Genomic DNA, 13,501 nt, shown 5'->3' on the forward strand with positions numbered 1-13,501 from the left:
AAAAAAATAAAAGATGCCTCCTGTGGGCAACCGGTGCGCCGATGTGTATCCGGTTGCGTGTCTCAAGAAAGGATTTGCATCAATGATCATCCGCCTTTGCATCCGAGAGGTCACAAGTCTTTGGCAAATGAAATATGGAGTACAAGCACTAGCTTATTCGCAAGCTGTCACGAAAGCTGGGAAGCGGCCCGTGCTGAGTGCGCACACTGCCTTGCCTTGATCATACATGCCTCAGGCAGCATGACCTACGTGTCATAGTCCATGGATCATGTTTCCATTTCTCAAGAGACAGTTTATGTAGTAATTACTACAGCAAATCCATTTCCCTGAGTAAACTGATATTGTACTGAGCTAGATCAAGCAAAACTAAAAAGGCTACATATTGGCGCAAAATCACCAAACCCGTACCACTCCGAAAACCCAGTCCCACAAAAAAAAAAAAAANAAAAAAAAAAAATAACGATACAAAGTTACAACGATAATATGAAAATTGATACTGCGATGGTGGTCGTCTGGTCGAGCGACTGCGAGTTTGTCGGGCCGTCACATATCGACATCCATGTCCATCCCCACTCCCAAATCCGTGCCACCGTTCATCGTCCCCTTCCCATTCAGCATGGCGAGCTCTTCCTTGCTGACACGGGCAATGGGAATGCCGTTGCCAACCGTGCAGTTGGCAAAATGGGACGTCGGATTGTCGGTGACGCGCTCGGGTGACCTTTCCGCGGCACGAAGGATTTCGGTACTGTCAAACTGCATCGGAACGGACCGGAGGTTTTGCAAGCAGCGGTCCCAAGTGTGACCGATAAGCTGGGCCTCGGACAGATCCTCTTTGAAGAGGAAGAACGACGAGGAAGGGTCGCAATCGAAGGGCAGGGGAACGGCAGTGCTGGGAATGTCGCTTGGCCGGAAGATCGACAGCGCGGCCACCAAGTATGCGTTGAGACTACGGTTCTTGAGGAGGATGCGCGCATCGCGAAGATATCGGTCAAAGTGATTGTTGATGTACCTCTCCCAGCCAAAGACTGCGGGGGACATCTCGTCATCGTGGCTGACGCGCTGCCAGCTGATCCCCAGCAGCCGGGTCACATCGTCGACCCGCGGTTCGTCGAGTGTCATGGAAGAGCCCGGCAGGCCATGGTCGCGCCCGTTCTCATCCGTTCGCTGAAGATTCTTGCGGATGTATTCCAGGGAGATGTCGTCCAACTTGGGGGCGGAGATGTCAAGACGTTGGGCCTTTCGACTGGGGGCGCCCGAGTCATCCGCACGACGAGAAGATACAGGCGCATTGCGAAGAGCCTTCTCTGCTTGCTCTTCATACCATGTGCCGGTCTGGCTCTCGGCGGAAATGGCCAAGCCGGTGCGCGGATTGATCAGGGTCATACCTGGGCCATAGATGGGCTCCTCCGCTGGGGCAGACTGCATCGGGACTGACTGGTCAACACGCGACGAGCCGCTTTCCTCGTCGCCCTCAGTGAACTGATCACGCGACCTCTTCCGCGACGGATTGAGGGTGGTCGTTTTGGCTGTCGATTTCGAGGCCCAGGACGAGGGACCTGGGGTGGCATTTTCGATGGAGGAAGTTCCCAATGACCACGTGCTCGACTCGAAAGACTGCAAGCCCTGCTGGGACTGGGAAGGAAATTGGAACGAGGCATGGCTCTGGGAGTAGGGAAGAACCATGGTCGGTCCATCGGCGAAGTCGTGGCAGAATACGGGCGTCATGGCGTCGTTGATCATAATAATTTCGAGACCGGATCCGAGCCAGCAGCCGGGGGTGGGCAACAAGGGTGTGGGATCACTGTCTCTCTGGAGGGTGAGCTGGACACTGTGAGCTACAGCAACCTTTGAAACAGAGAGGTTGGGTTAGATCTGAGAATAGCGGCGCGTGACGCGAAGAAACACGGCCAGAGACCGCAATCAAGCAACCGTTGTGGCGCAATGGAGGGCAGGAGGGTAGAATGGAGAGGAGGAGACGCGTCGACAAGCGCGCGCACGAGGAGGTTTACATCAATGGAGGAACGATGGAAGGGCAATGCGGAGGCTGGAGGACGAAGAAAGATGGGAAAGTTAAGAAGGGGAAGAAAGAATGAAGGAGAAAGGCGCGAGTCGAGTGGAGGGAAAACGAAAGCGATTCTGAGGCTGTCTCTGGGATCAATGAAGTATTTGATCCGAAATGCGAAATGGCTCTAGACTATAGGGCTTCCTGGGAGCAAATGCATTTGCGGAGTCGCAGTGGAGCGCAAGGGGAAACCGCCGGAATACAGTGCCACGGGTAATTTACAGCCTCATCTTAGGGCTCTCGGCGGATGAGGCCGTATTGCCATGGTAACGGAGAGCACCTGCATGGCACGATCCGCGGGTGGAGACGGCTGCAAATCCTGAAAGTTGCGATACAAGAATGATTACGCCAAGAAGTGACTAAGCCTTTGAACGACATGATTGGCGAGCACCCCTGCCCAACAGAAGCTGATGAATCATCATTGGTCGCCGTGATTTGACTGCCCGCCACAGCCTAATCCTGGTTTGGATATCCTACAACTGCGGTCGCGAAAATTCTCGAAATCTCCGACTTTGGTAGATTTGAAAGCTAAATTTTGCAATTGCATACCCTTCTGTATTGTTTCCCCGTATTTTTCAACTTAGGAGAGCAACCGCCCTACGCTAATGCAGGTAAGTGGGGATGACTAATGCAGCTTCCTCATTGACCAATCACATCGCCAGTCACTCTTCCAAGCCTCAACCACGGAGTGGGAACGGATCTGGGAGGAGATCCGTCACCTTGCTGTCAGATTGATAAATCTTCATCTGCCTCTCTGATCGTCTGTGATAATGGATTGGCAGACAAAGGTAGAGAGAATTGGATTCGCAACAGTTGATTGCCGGGCGCTAAGAGAGACATCAAAGTATGACGGTCATGGCATCACCTGAACTAAAAAAAAAAAAAAAAAAAAAAGAGTCTTTTTTTGTCTTGCATTGGAAGAGCAGCTGATTCAAGTCGTTCCTCGCACACAAGTAATCAAGCTTGGAACAGACATTCCAGAAACCATCATACTCCTGCAAGGCTGGATTGCCTGTAGACCATACTGTTCCCGGACCTTTGTGTCCGTGGCTTATGATCAAGAGCGTTCCGGAGTAGATGTTTGTTGGATACCACTCACTACAGCTCAAAAATGTAAAGTCTAATCTTCAAATCCTCGGATTGCCACTTCCTTTATTATGATTAGTCAATGCAGTGCAGCCGTCATCAATGACATCTACCATCCCTGAACTCAGTCTCCGTCTATCTGGGCGCCAAACGCGCGCGCATAACCACAATGGTACACAAGAAATCGAAAAGTCAAGCGGAAGCAAAGAAGAAAAAGAGAACGAGAAAGAAAGAAAGTCATCACTCAACCGGAAGCCACCGCGAAAAAAGCAGCTAAGCAATCAAACGAAGCAAAAAGGATCATGGAACACCAAAAAATGAGAACCCCGAACAAGGCTGCAGTTCCAGCGGCAAAAAGCCGTTGCAGCTCATATCACACTGGCCGACTTCCGGCTGAGGCGAAGAAGAAAAAGGAGAAAAAGTTGTATACAGAGAATCGACAACTCAAGGCCTGGCGACAGTACCGGAACAGAACAAATTCGAGGGCTTAAGACTTGTTGGCATGCGAGCCAGTGAGCACGTCCCGCACTTGATCAACGGATTGGGCACCGTAGCTGGGGGCCATAGTGCCAAAGAGAAGGAAGATTGCCAGAATGATGGCACCCAGCACAACGGCGCGACGCTGACCGGGCCGAGTGGCACCGTATTCGGCCCAGGAACGGTTGGCCTGGTTGGCATACTCCCGGATCTTGTCGGCACCCAGCTTGTAGTAGATCATACCAATCAGGGCAATCGAGTAGCCGAAGAACTGCAGAAGCGTGACAGGAGTGTGCCAGATGACCATGGAAGCGACAACCAGGAGGATATCCTTGAGGACACCGCACAGTGTCATGACCAGTGATGATGTTTTACCAATCTAGATGTTCCATTAGTGGAGGGAGAGAAATCACCGCGGATGAGATCACATACCAAGAGCACCACTGCAACGTTCAGGCAGAATGCCACCATGGCGTTGGCGAGCAGCGTGAACACGCCGACCCGGTAAATGTCATCCATGGACATCTTGGGGACCTCCAGGAACAGCGCGGTGATGCCGTTCATCACAGCGCAGACCGGCGCGAAGTAGTAGAGAGAAACCATGGGGTCCATCTTGAACTCCGCCGAGCTCAGGAGACGCTGGACCATGGCCAGACGGACAGCCTCGAAGATAATTCCGCCAATCTGGAAGATGAACCCAATCCACACAAACTTGATCTCCCCGAAGGAGGCGATAATGACACCGATGACAATGACCAACACGTTGGTCAGAACGCTGAAGTCGACCGGCGCCATGCCCAGCGACCAGGTCGCCAGCAAGACGGCGACGGGGGTCGTGGCCTGTCCTCGGTCAGCACCGGCAAAGAGGATGGCGGGCGAAGGGGAGGGGTGGAGCTGGCCGGCCGGCCGCGGGCACATACCTTGAGCATCTGGATGAAGGCGACACTGAGGTACAGATAGGTCACGTTGCCGCAGATCAGACTCAGACTGAAAAACAGACCAATGGGAACGATTGCACGCAGGTAGACTCTGCCAGTCATCTTGACCGACTTGCGGCCATCAAGGAGGGTGGTCGTGCGGGCAAGGACTTGTGTCATGAATGTCGCAAAAGACAGGTGCCATGTCGTCAGGACGATGGCTAAAGACCGTTGTTAGCCTGGGAGTTCAGTAGAGAGACGGTGCACGAGGAACCTACGGAAGCCTAAAGCACATGTGTCAGTCATGCAATTCCTCCTCGAATCAGAAAGCACCGCGAGCAGAACTTACGGAAGTTGGAATAATCAAGAAGATGCTTGTTGAACAGAATCACAGCCGAACTCAGAGCAATCCATGCGCTGTCGATCGCCCGTCAGCAGCGTCGCGCGACCGGTGCGGCCATTCGAACTCACATCACATAAACGGCGGCGGGCACGGAGAATTTTTTGGACTCGGCCGGCTTGGGAGCGGCCGGGTTCACGGTGGGCAGCACGGGCGCATTGTTGCCCTCACCCGACGTGCGGGCCTTCTCGCCTTCCGTCGACATGGCGTTTTGAGCAGCCGTCCTTACGAAGCGCGCCTGATCAGCAAAGAAGCGTTGCAGCTCGAACGGGCGCGGTCGAAGAAGGCTGCCGTCGGAGTTGAACGACGCAGTCGCCAGGGGAAGAATTTTGATAAAGGATTCAACGAACGAACGAGAAAAGACCGATTTTAAAAAAGTAGGAAAGCAAGAAAGAAGAAATTTGTTTGGGAAATGGCGGCCAAGCGGAACCAGAGAATCAGAAGGGGAGGAAAAGAGAGGCGTTTGAAGTCAGAAAGAATGGTCAGATTGCGGTGACTGAGAGCGCAAGACGGAGCATTCCTCCGTTCTTGGGTTTCGTAGGGGGCCGAAAATTAGTTAAACAGAGCCCCCGAGGCCTCGAGCCTTCGACCGAGGGGCAGAAGGGGGACTAGGCCAAATTTGGGTTACGTGGCTGGATGGAGTGGTATTTGGAAAAGAACTCGGTAATTTTCAAGTAAGCGAGCAAATTCTTGACGCCGCTCCTCCAGTCTGCGGCACGGGTCCGTTGCCGTCCCAGCAGTATTCCACCAATGAACGCCGCCGGACATGTGCAAATTGAGGTTAATACATTGCACACGGTCTTGGCGCTGCAAATGAAATTTTCAAGATGACGCGTACGACGATTTGACTTTTTTCCAATACGACGAAGCAGAACATGGCGTGGTGCCGTTTGAGACAGCGTTCAGCCCTCTGGAACCGCGATTCGTCGACGAACGTGAAACCGCGATAGGAAATCCCGCTGAGTGGACCAGGGCCGGACGAGGGGTGATTTGAAGATGGCGAGGTTTGAGATTGGATCCTAGCCAACTGCGGTAAAGAAATTTTTTTCGAACGATGTTGATCAGAGTCTGATCATCAGGGGGCCTGCTGAACTGAACGCGTCCGAACCAGGGACAGAAATCCCGGAAAATCATCTTGCTCTCTGATCGCAATTCCATGGATCAATTTGTCCGATACTAGGGACAGGGTGCCTTGGCAGATTGCAGAGCGCCTTAGCGGCATGGGTTCATTGATTCAATATGTATCTGGTGTCTGTGCTTGGATAGTTATGAACTGATGTCGGCTATGCTGGTTGGTTACGGGATCGATAAGGATCAATTTCTCCGCACGAAAGCACCCGTGCGGTCAGAAAGACCCCCAGTAGAGAGTCAAGTGATTAGACACTGCCAAGTCCGGATATTATTCATATCGATATCGATCTGACATGCTGAGATCCGGCCGCATGCCGTAGATGAGAGGCGCGAGATCTAATGCTGCTCCGTCTCGGCACGGGCAGCAAGAATGTGCCATCCATGCATACAGTCGCATGCGGTCGTCGACACAGGATCAATTACACCGCATTTTGACACCTGCAGGATACATACAGTCGTTATGCACAGTTTCTTATCGGGATTGCCGAAGACATGCAATACAGTAACCTCCCGACCTGTTTGCCACCCCAGTGATCAGCCCAGATGCCAATAATGAAATCACATTCAGGCGGGATCGCGCGGACAAAACGACGGAGGACAGGGAATGGGCAATGCAGCGAATAGACGAAGCGCTGGTCAACTTGATTAATCCATCAGGGGTTACGCTGCTCAAGAGGTCAATGATTTGCGCCCGACGATCACTGCCGGTGTGCATTCAAAGTAGCAGACGCTGCGAATGTACCAGCTGGCCTTATCGCGGATGTGGATATAGGGAAAAGGCACACCCCCCTGGCCACTGGACGGGAGATGTTCAGGGGCGGCACGAGTGGACTGCCAAGCACGAGTCAAGATTTTTAGGAAATTTTAGGGATTTCAGTGGAGAAGCACGAGCCCACCAGCCCTCTCCCCGGGGCCACGCAATGGCAGAAGCACTCGTGCATGAAACAAAACCCCCCCCACAGCCAGCGGGCTCGAGCTCTGTTCCCCCTCGCCCCTGAATGGAGTAGGAGTCTGTGTATTTTGCGTGTTGATCCAAGTCCGTCGGCCCATTCTTGGTTCAGAGAAGCAACCATCACCGAATTTTCTCCTCAATTGATCCTTAAACAAAGCTCTCTCCCCTGACCAGCTCCCCGGCTTTCTTATGCTGAACGTCGCTCGCAAGACATTGCAAAAGGTGCCGAGCATTCAGGATCTTCTGCAAGGCAGGATGACGCACCCCGACATGTAAGCGGTCTCCATTCAATGCCTCCAGCAGCGCGCACGGATGACTGATGCGGTGTCCTAGTAACGTGGATGTGCTGGTCATCGGCGCCGGTCCGACCGGCCTCGGTGCTGCGAAGCGTCTGAACCAGATTGTATGCCGGATACGCCCTCCGATAACAGGACTTGGCTCATGGCAAGCAGGATGGCCCCTCGTGGTTGATCGTCGACGCCAACGAGACCCCGGGTGGTCTCGCGTCCACCGACGTGACCCCGGAAGGCTTCGTAAGTTGTTCAATCCCGGCGCGGAAGCGAATGCGGCGGCGGCGGCTAACGGATGAGATGACAACAGCTTTTCGACGTTGGTGGCCATGTCATCTTCTCCCACTACAAGTACTTTGATGAGTGCTTGGACGAGGCCCTGCCCGGCCCCGACGATTGGTACACGCACCAGCGCATCTCCTACGTCCGCTGCAAGGGCCAATGGGTGCCGTATCCGTTCCAAAATAACATCTCCATGCTGCCCAAGGAGGAGCAGGTCAAGTGCGTGGACGGCTTGATCGATGCCGCCCTGGAGGCTCGTGTGGCCAACACGAAGCCCCGTACCTTTGATGAGTGGATTGTGCGCCAGATGGGTACGGGCATTGCGGATCTGTTCATGCGCCCGTACAACTTCAAGGTGTGGGCCGTGCCGACGACAAAGGTATGCTTGCCGCCGACGGACAGCATAGAACGAGCCGGGCTGACCGACTGCACCAGATGCAATGCGCCTGGCTGGGTGAGCGTGTTGCGGCTCCCAATGTCAAGGCCGTGACCACCAACATCATCCTCAACAAGGTTGCCGGTAACTGGGGCCCCAACGCCACCTTCCGCTTCCCCGCCCGTGGCGGCACTGGCGGCATCTGGATTGCCGTCGCAAACACGCTGCCCGAGGAGAAGAAGCGCTTCGGCAAGAAGGGCGAGGTGACCAAGGTCAATGCCAACAACAAGACGGTGACCCTGGCCGACGGCACGACCATTGGCTACCAGCGCCTGATCTCGACGATGCCGGTCGACTACCTGGTGAAGCAGATCGGCGACCAGGAGCTGATCGAGGCGTCCAAGGATCTGTTCTACTCGTCGACGCACGTGATTGGCGTCGGTATCCGTGGCGAGCGTCCCGAGCGCATCGGTGACAAGTGCTGGCTGTACTTCCCGGAGGACAACTGCCCGTTCTACCGGGCCACCATCTTCTCCAACTACTCGCCGTACAACCAGCCGGACAAGTCGAAGAAGCTGCCCACGCTGCGCCTGGCCGATGGGTCGAAGCCGGCCAACACCGAGCCCCGGGAGGGCCCGTACTGGTCGATCATGCTGGAGGTCTCGGAGTCGTCGATGAAGCCGGTGAACGTGGAGACCATCCTGGAGGAGTCCATCCAGGGCCTGGTCAACACCGAGATGCTCAAGCCGACAGATGAGATCGTTTCCACATACCACCGCCGGTTCGACCACGGCTACCCGACCCCGACGCTCGAGCGCGAGGGCGCTCTGACCAAGATCCTGCCCAAGCTGCAGGAGAAGGACATTTGGTCGCGTGGTCGCTTCGGCAGCTGGCGCTACGAGGTTGGCAACCAGGACCACTCGTTCATGCTCGGCGTCGAGGCCGTGGACAACATCCTCAACGGCGCTGTCGAGCTGACGCTCAACTACCCGGACTTTGTCAACACGCGGAAGAACGACGAGCGACGTCTGCGGGACGGTGCCCAGATCTTGGGCAAGAAATAAACGGCATCCGTCGTTGCCTTAATGAGCTTCATTCTAATGGGTTGGTTTGGGAGAACCAAAATGGGAGAAATATGCGTTGCTTTTTCTTTGTTTGACATATACACCCGTTCGTCTAGAGTCTTGTGTGCCTGTTCTACAGGAAGCATTAGAAGGAGAATCGATTTTAGACTATAATACCTGATCTTCATTCCATGCCCCTATGGTGGTATCTGATACAGATTGAAGGTGTTGACGGATGGTATTCAGGCAACAGAAGAGACCGGCGATCTCTGTCGTCAATCCACACATGGGAGTTGCAGCGTAAGGGGCTCATACTCGAAGCAAGCAGAAATCGAGGACAGGATGGAAGTCTATCCGCCGACAGAGAATTGCCGATGTCTTCTCAGATGGCGATGTAAAGGTACTTTTCCTTCTGGATAGGTGAAAGGGATTTAGGCGATTAGTGAACTCACGTCAAGGCTCATTGTGATGTCGACTGGATGGATATATTCGGCATTACCGTATGTTGGCTGCTAATGTTCGCAGGTTCCCGAATCCAATTTCGACCTATTGGAATGGAATCTCGTTCTGCGCCATGATGAGGCCTCGTCGGAGCTGTTAAACGCCGAGATGAATAACGGTCGATGTTTGAAACATTTGGCACAGCCAGAGTATGCTCACTGACAGCTGGATCCATTGTCGCGAGCCCGTTTTGCTCCCTTGGACTGCTGATCAGCCAAAGACACACCTCGTTTCCCATGGTTCTGCTCGTGTCTACAGTCTCCAATGGCGAAATGTTCCAGTTGCATGATCAGGGGCTTTTCCATAGCCATATATTCCAGTCTCGAAGCAATCTCTCCGTCTGCCAATGTGATCCTTGTTGGCCGATATCGAAGCATTGTGCCCACGCGATCAATTGAATTGATGGATGAATGACTCTGTGATTGTTCTGGTATTGAATATTTGTAGTGTTGCGGCAGGCACGATGGTGGAGGACACTAGCATGTGGATGAATACCTTGAGAATTGTTCCAGTACTCCGTTGTACTTCTAATTTTGCTCGAATCCTGTAGAATAATAAGTACCCTCAGGTATCACTACCTCTCCCCACGTACCACCATATTTGGCTGTTGTACAGCCCCAAACACGCGTTGCGCAGCCGGATCACCACCCTGCAGGTAACACCGCAGCCACCAACCTAGACATCCATGAATAGTAACGGACGCAATCACCGCCACGGCCATCTCCAACACATCATGTTCAGTCCTCTGGCATGGGTTCTGAGCTGGAGGTAGCTCCTGGGGCGGTGAATTGTGCCATGGCTTCGCCGGCACGTGTTTCCCCTATCCCGGATCCATCCGTCTCTCTATTCATCGCGGACCCAACATCGACTGCGCCTAATATTCATTAGAAAGCCGCCTTTGGCTCCTATTCAGCCGACAGACAGCCCCCTTTTCTCTTCCTTTTCCCGACCGATTCGATTTGCCTCCTCTCCTCCCGCCCCCCTTCGCAGGCTGCCGTGCTGTCCCTGTCCTCGTCCGCGCCCTGAAACCTCCCCGCCGCTTCGCAGACCGATGACCTTGGTTCATCTCGCTGGCCACGCGGACTTCTTGGACGTACCTCGTCTCGTACCATGCAGTCAGTGTTGATACGGCGCCTTCTACCATAGTCCAGGTCCTGGGGATTCGAACAGATCTGGCCACTTCCCGGGGGTTGATCTTTTAGCATTTCTCGGTGCCTTCAGGGCACCGCTGACATCTCCGTCCCTTTCATCATCTTGTAGTCTGCCTGGGAAAAAAGTTTCTAGAGAGGCTGGGAGCGGCTTCTTCGAGATGGAAGGTGATCTCAGTCTGTCGCAGTCCCTCGGCGGGCTGCGTATCGCCAACCCAGATTATGCCCATGACTCCGAAGACCAGCCGCCGTCACCTACGCAATCTCAAGAGAATCCCTCGCCGAGAGTATCATTGTCAGTCACGCCGGCAGAAGATGGGCACAGACTCGACCCGTCGAGGGATCCCGGTGACACAGCGAGCGTTCGGAGCTACAGGTCAGAACGGACGGCCGGCCGAACTGCCAACCGCTCATCCGTCGCTTACCTTCCCGATTCCGCGCCCCCTAGTGCCGGCCAGGGAGTTCCTCGTTCCGTGACGACGAACTTCGGACCGTCCTACGCAAACGGGTCATCGTCCGGTGCCGCTACGCGCGAGAGGAACAACTATCGGATCCGCACCGATTCAAGTGCATCGTCGGAAATGTCTCGCTCAGACTCCAGAGGCGGCTCGATGGCTTACCAGGCCGGTGTGCCGTCACGCGACAACAGTCATAGCGAGCGGACGTACAAGAAGTCACAATTCCCATCGGGGAATGGGCCACATCCGCCACGGAGCGCACCAGGGCCGGTCCTTCCGGGCTCACCGTACGCGCTGGAGAATGGCCCTCCGCCGAGCAGCGAGGAATGGCAAGAGCGAGGAGCAGCCGTGGGTGTCCGGCAGGAGGTCGACGCGAGCGGGCGTACGGTGACCCGGTATATCAAGAAGGGCGTGCGGGACTTTTCGTTTGGCCAGACCCTCGGCGAGGGATCGTATAGCACGGTGGTTCTTGCCCAGGACCGGCAGAACCACAAGGAATATGCCATCAAGATTCTCGACAAGCGGCACATTATCAAGGAAAAGAAGGTCAAATACGTCAACATTGAAAAGGACACCCTGAATCGGTTGAACGACCATCCGGGAATTGTGCGATTATACTACACATTCCAGGATGAGCGCTCGCTATATTTTGTCATTGACTACTGCCCAGGAGGCGAGCTGCTCAGTGTACTCAAACGGGTCGGGACGTTCGACGAAGAGTGTACGCGGTTCTACGGGGCTCAGATCTTGGACGCCATCGACTACATGCACAAGCGAGGGGTGATCCACCGTGACTTGAAGCCGGAGAACATCCTGCTTGATGCTCAGATGCACACCAAGATCACCGACTTTGGGACCGCCAAGCTGTTTGGCGAACCCAAGAAGACCGAGGAGAAGTCCGGCGACATGCCGCCTATTGGTGCCGGCGAGATTCCTGCGGAAGAGCGGGCGAACTCGTTTGTCGGAACTGCCGAGTACGTCAGTCCGGAGCTGTTGACGGACAAGAACGCCTGCCGGGCCAGCGATCTATGGGCTTTTGGCTGTATAATCTTCCAGCTGTTGGCAGGACGGCCCCCGTTCAAAGCGGCCAACGAGTACTTGACTTTTCAAAAGATTGTCCAGCTGGACTATGAGTTCCCCACCGGGTTTCCTGCAGTTGCTCGAGATTTGGTCGAGCGATTGTTGGTGTTGGATCCAGCAAGACGGTTACCCATTGAGCACATTAAGAATCACGAGTTCTTCCAAGGAGTAACCTGGGGCCGCGGGCTCTGGAAACAACAAGCACCGCGGCTCAAGCCGTACGTTCCACCGCCGCGGGAGCCCATCAAGTTGAACGGAGGCGACAACGACAGTTACCCTCCGAATATTTCGGGTGCGCCATCCAACGGGGGGTCGCGAGCATATCCTCGGGTGATCACAGAGTTGCCGCCGCCGAGCCAGCTCGACATCGAGTGGTCACCTGTACTCACGCGCAATAATGAGCGGATCCTCAAGCTGGGCAACCTGACGGTGACAACGTCTCCGGCATCGCATAGCCCGACGTCCCGCAACGGGAATGAAGGCGAGACGTCGCGCAAGTTCTCGCGCTTCTTTGGGGGCAGTACGACAAAGAAGCGACAACGGCTGGTGCTGGTGACGTCCGCGGCGCGGATCATTTTTGCCGCTGCGGGTGGTGAAGACAAGCGGAGCAAGGCAGAGATCAACCTGCTCGCTCCGGGCACGCATTATCGGAACACAGGGGATGCGAAGCAGTCGACGTCGTGGATTGTCGACACTGTAAGTTTTTGCCATACATAGGAGCCTTACTAAGAACGTCTACTAATGGTGTCTTGCAGCGCGAGAAACGGTATACATTCGAAGAGCCCAAGAACGGGCCAAACTCCCCGTCGACATTAGCACAAGACTGGCTGGACACGTTAGACCGAGCCAAGGATTTTGCCCATTCGCAGCGCAACCAGGGCTACTCCGGGGACGAAGCGTCCGCATTCTCCAGTCACGCCAACACGCTGGACCACAGCGCTGAGTTCCAAGAATCCGCGCCAGCGCCATCGGCAGGGCGGACGACATTACACAAGCCCCAGGGGGACAACGACTCAGTCAAAGCAAAGAAGCGGTTCAGTCGGCGGCAATCAAAGAATGGGCTCTCTGCGGTTTTCTAGATCTCTTCCCTCGTTGTTTTCTTTTCTTTTTTTTTTCTCCCTTACTTCTTTCCAGCGTCATTTGCTTTGCATTTATTCCCCTCATTCGTCTTGTCCGTCTGTATCTCGCTTTGTTGGTTGGTGCTCGTTTTCGTTGCATTGAAATACATGCATTGTGGTTTTGTCAGCGGTTTACTACTATTCATTGCCAGTGCAGTG

General features: G+C 54.5%; 5 protein-coding genes across 5 annotated transcripts; 3 read left to right on the plus strand and 2 right to left on the minus strand.

Moving 5' to 3' along the window:
* Nucleotides 1-543: 543 nt before the first annotated feature.
* VTN49DRAFT_5916 (uncharacterized protein) lies at nt 544-1,725 on the minus strand (the record flags this gene model as incomplete). The annotated part of the gene is made up of 1 exon (XM_069414026.1): nt 544-1,725. The coding sequence occupies one exon, from the start codon at nt 1,723-1,725 to the stop codon at nt 544-546; it is 1,182 nt and encodes a 393-aa protein (XP_069266140.1).
* A 1,525-nt stretch (nt 1,726-3,250) lies between these two features.
* Nucleotides 3,251-3,469, plus strand: VTN49DRAFT_5917 (uncharacterized protein; the record flags this gene model as incomplete). The annotated part of the gene is made up of 1 exon (XM_069414027.1): nt 3,251-3,469. The coding sequence occupies one exon, from the start codon at nt 3,251-3,253 to the stop codon at nt 3,467-3,469; it is 219 nt and encodes a 72-aa protein (XP_069266141.1).
* A 166-nt stretch (nt 3,470-3,635) lies between these two features.
* VTN49DRAFT_5918 (uncharacterized protein) lies at nt 3,636-5,147 on the minus strand (the record flags this gene model as incomplete). Its single annotated transcript, XM_069414028.1, has 6 exons — nt 3,636-4,004; nt 4,058-4,465; nt 4,546-4,763; nt 4,821-4,826; nt 4,892-4,959; nt 5,014-5,147. The coding sequence occupies 6 exons, from the start codon at nt 5,145-5,147 to the stop codon at nt 3,636-3,638; spliced, it is 1,203 nt and encodes a 400-aa protein (XP_069266142.1).
* A 2,067-nt stretch (nt 5,148-7,214) lies between these two features.
* VTN49DRAFT_5919 (uncharacterized protein) lies at nt 7,215-9,037 on the plus strand (the record flags this gene model as incomplete). Its single annotated transcript, XM_069414029.1, has 5 exons — nt 7,215-7,297; nt 7,359-7,428; nt 7,478-7,558; nt 7,626-7,976; nt 8,033-9,037. The coding sequence occupies 5 exons, from the start codon at nt 7,215-7,217 to the stop codon at nt 9,035-9,037; spliced, it is 1,590 nt and encodes a 529-aa protein (XP_069266143.1).
* Nucleotides 9,038-10,847: 1,810 nt separating this feature from the next.
* VTN49DRAFT_5920 (uncharacterized protein) lies at nt 10,848-13,303 on the plus strand (the record flags this gene model as incomplete). Its single annotated transcript, XM_069414031.1, has 2 exons — nt 10,848-12,920; nt 12,980-13,303. The coding sequence occupies 2 exons, from the start codon at nt 10,848-10,850 to the stop codon at nt 13,301-13,303; spliced, it is 2,397 nt and encodes a 798-aa protein (XP_069266144.1).
* Nucleotides 13,304-13,501: the final 198 nt, after the last annotated feature.

Source organism: Thermomyces lanuginosus, assembly GCF_041956635.1.
Source record: "Thermomyces lanuginosus strain ATCC 200065 unplaced genomic scaffold VTN49scaffold_36, whole genome shotgun sequence".
NCBI classification, from domain to species: Eukaryota; Fungi; Ascomycota; class Eurotiomycetes; order Eurotiales; family Trichocomaceae; genus Thermomyces; species Thermomyces lanuginosus.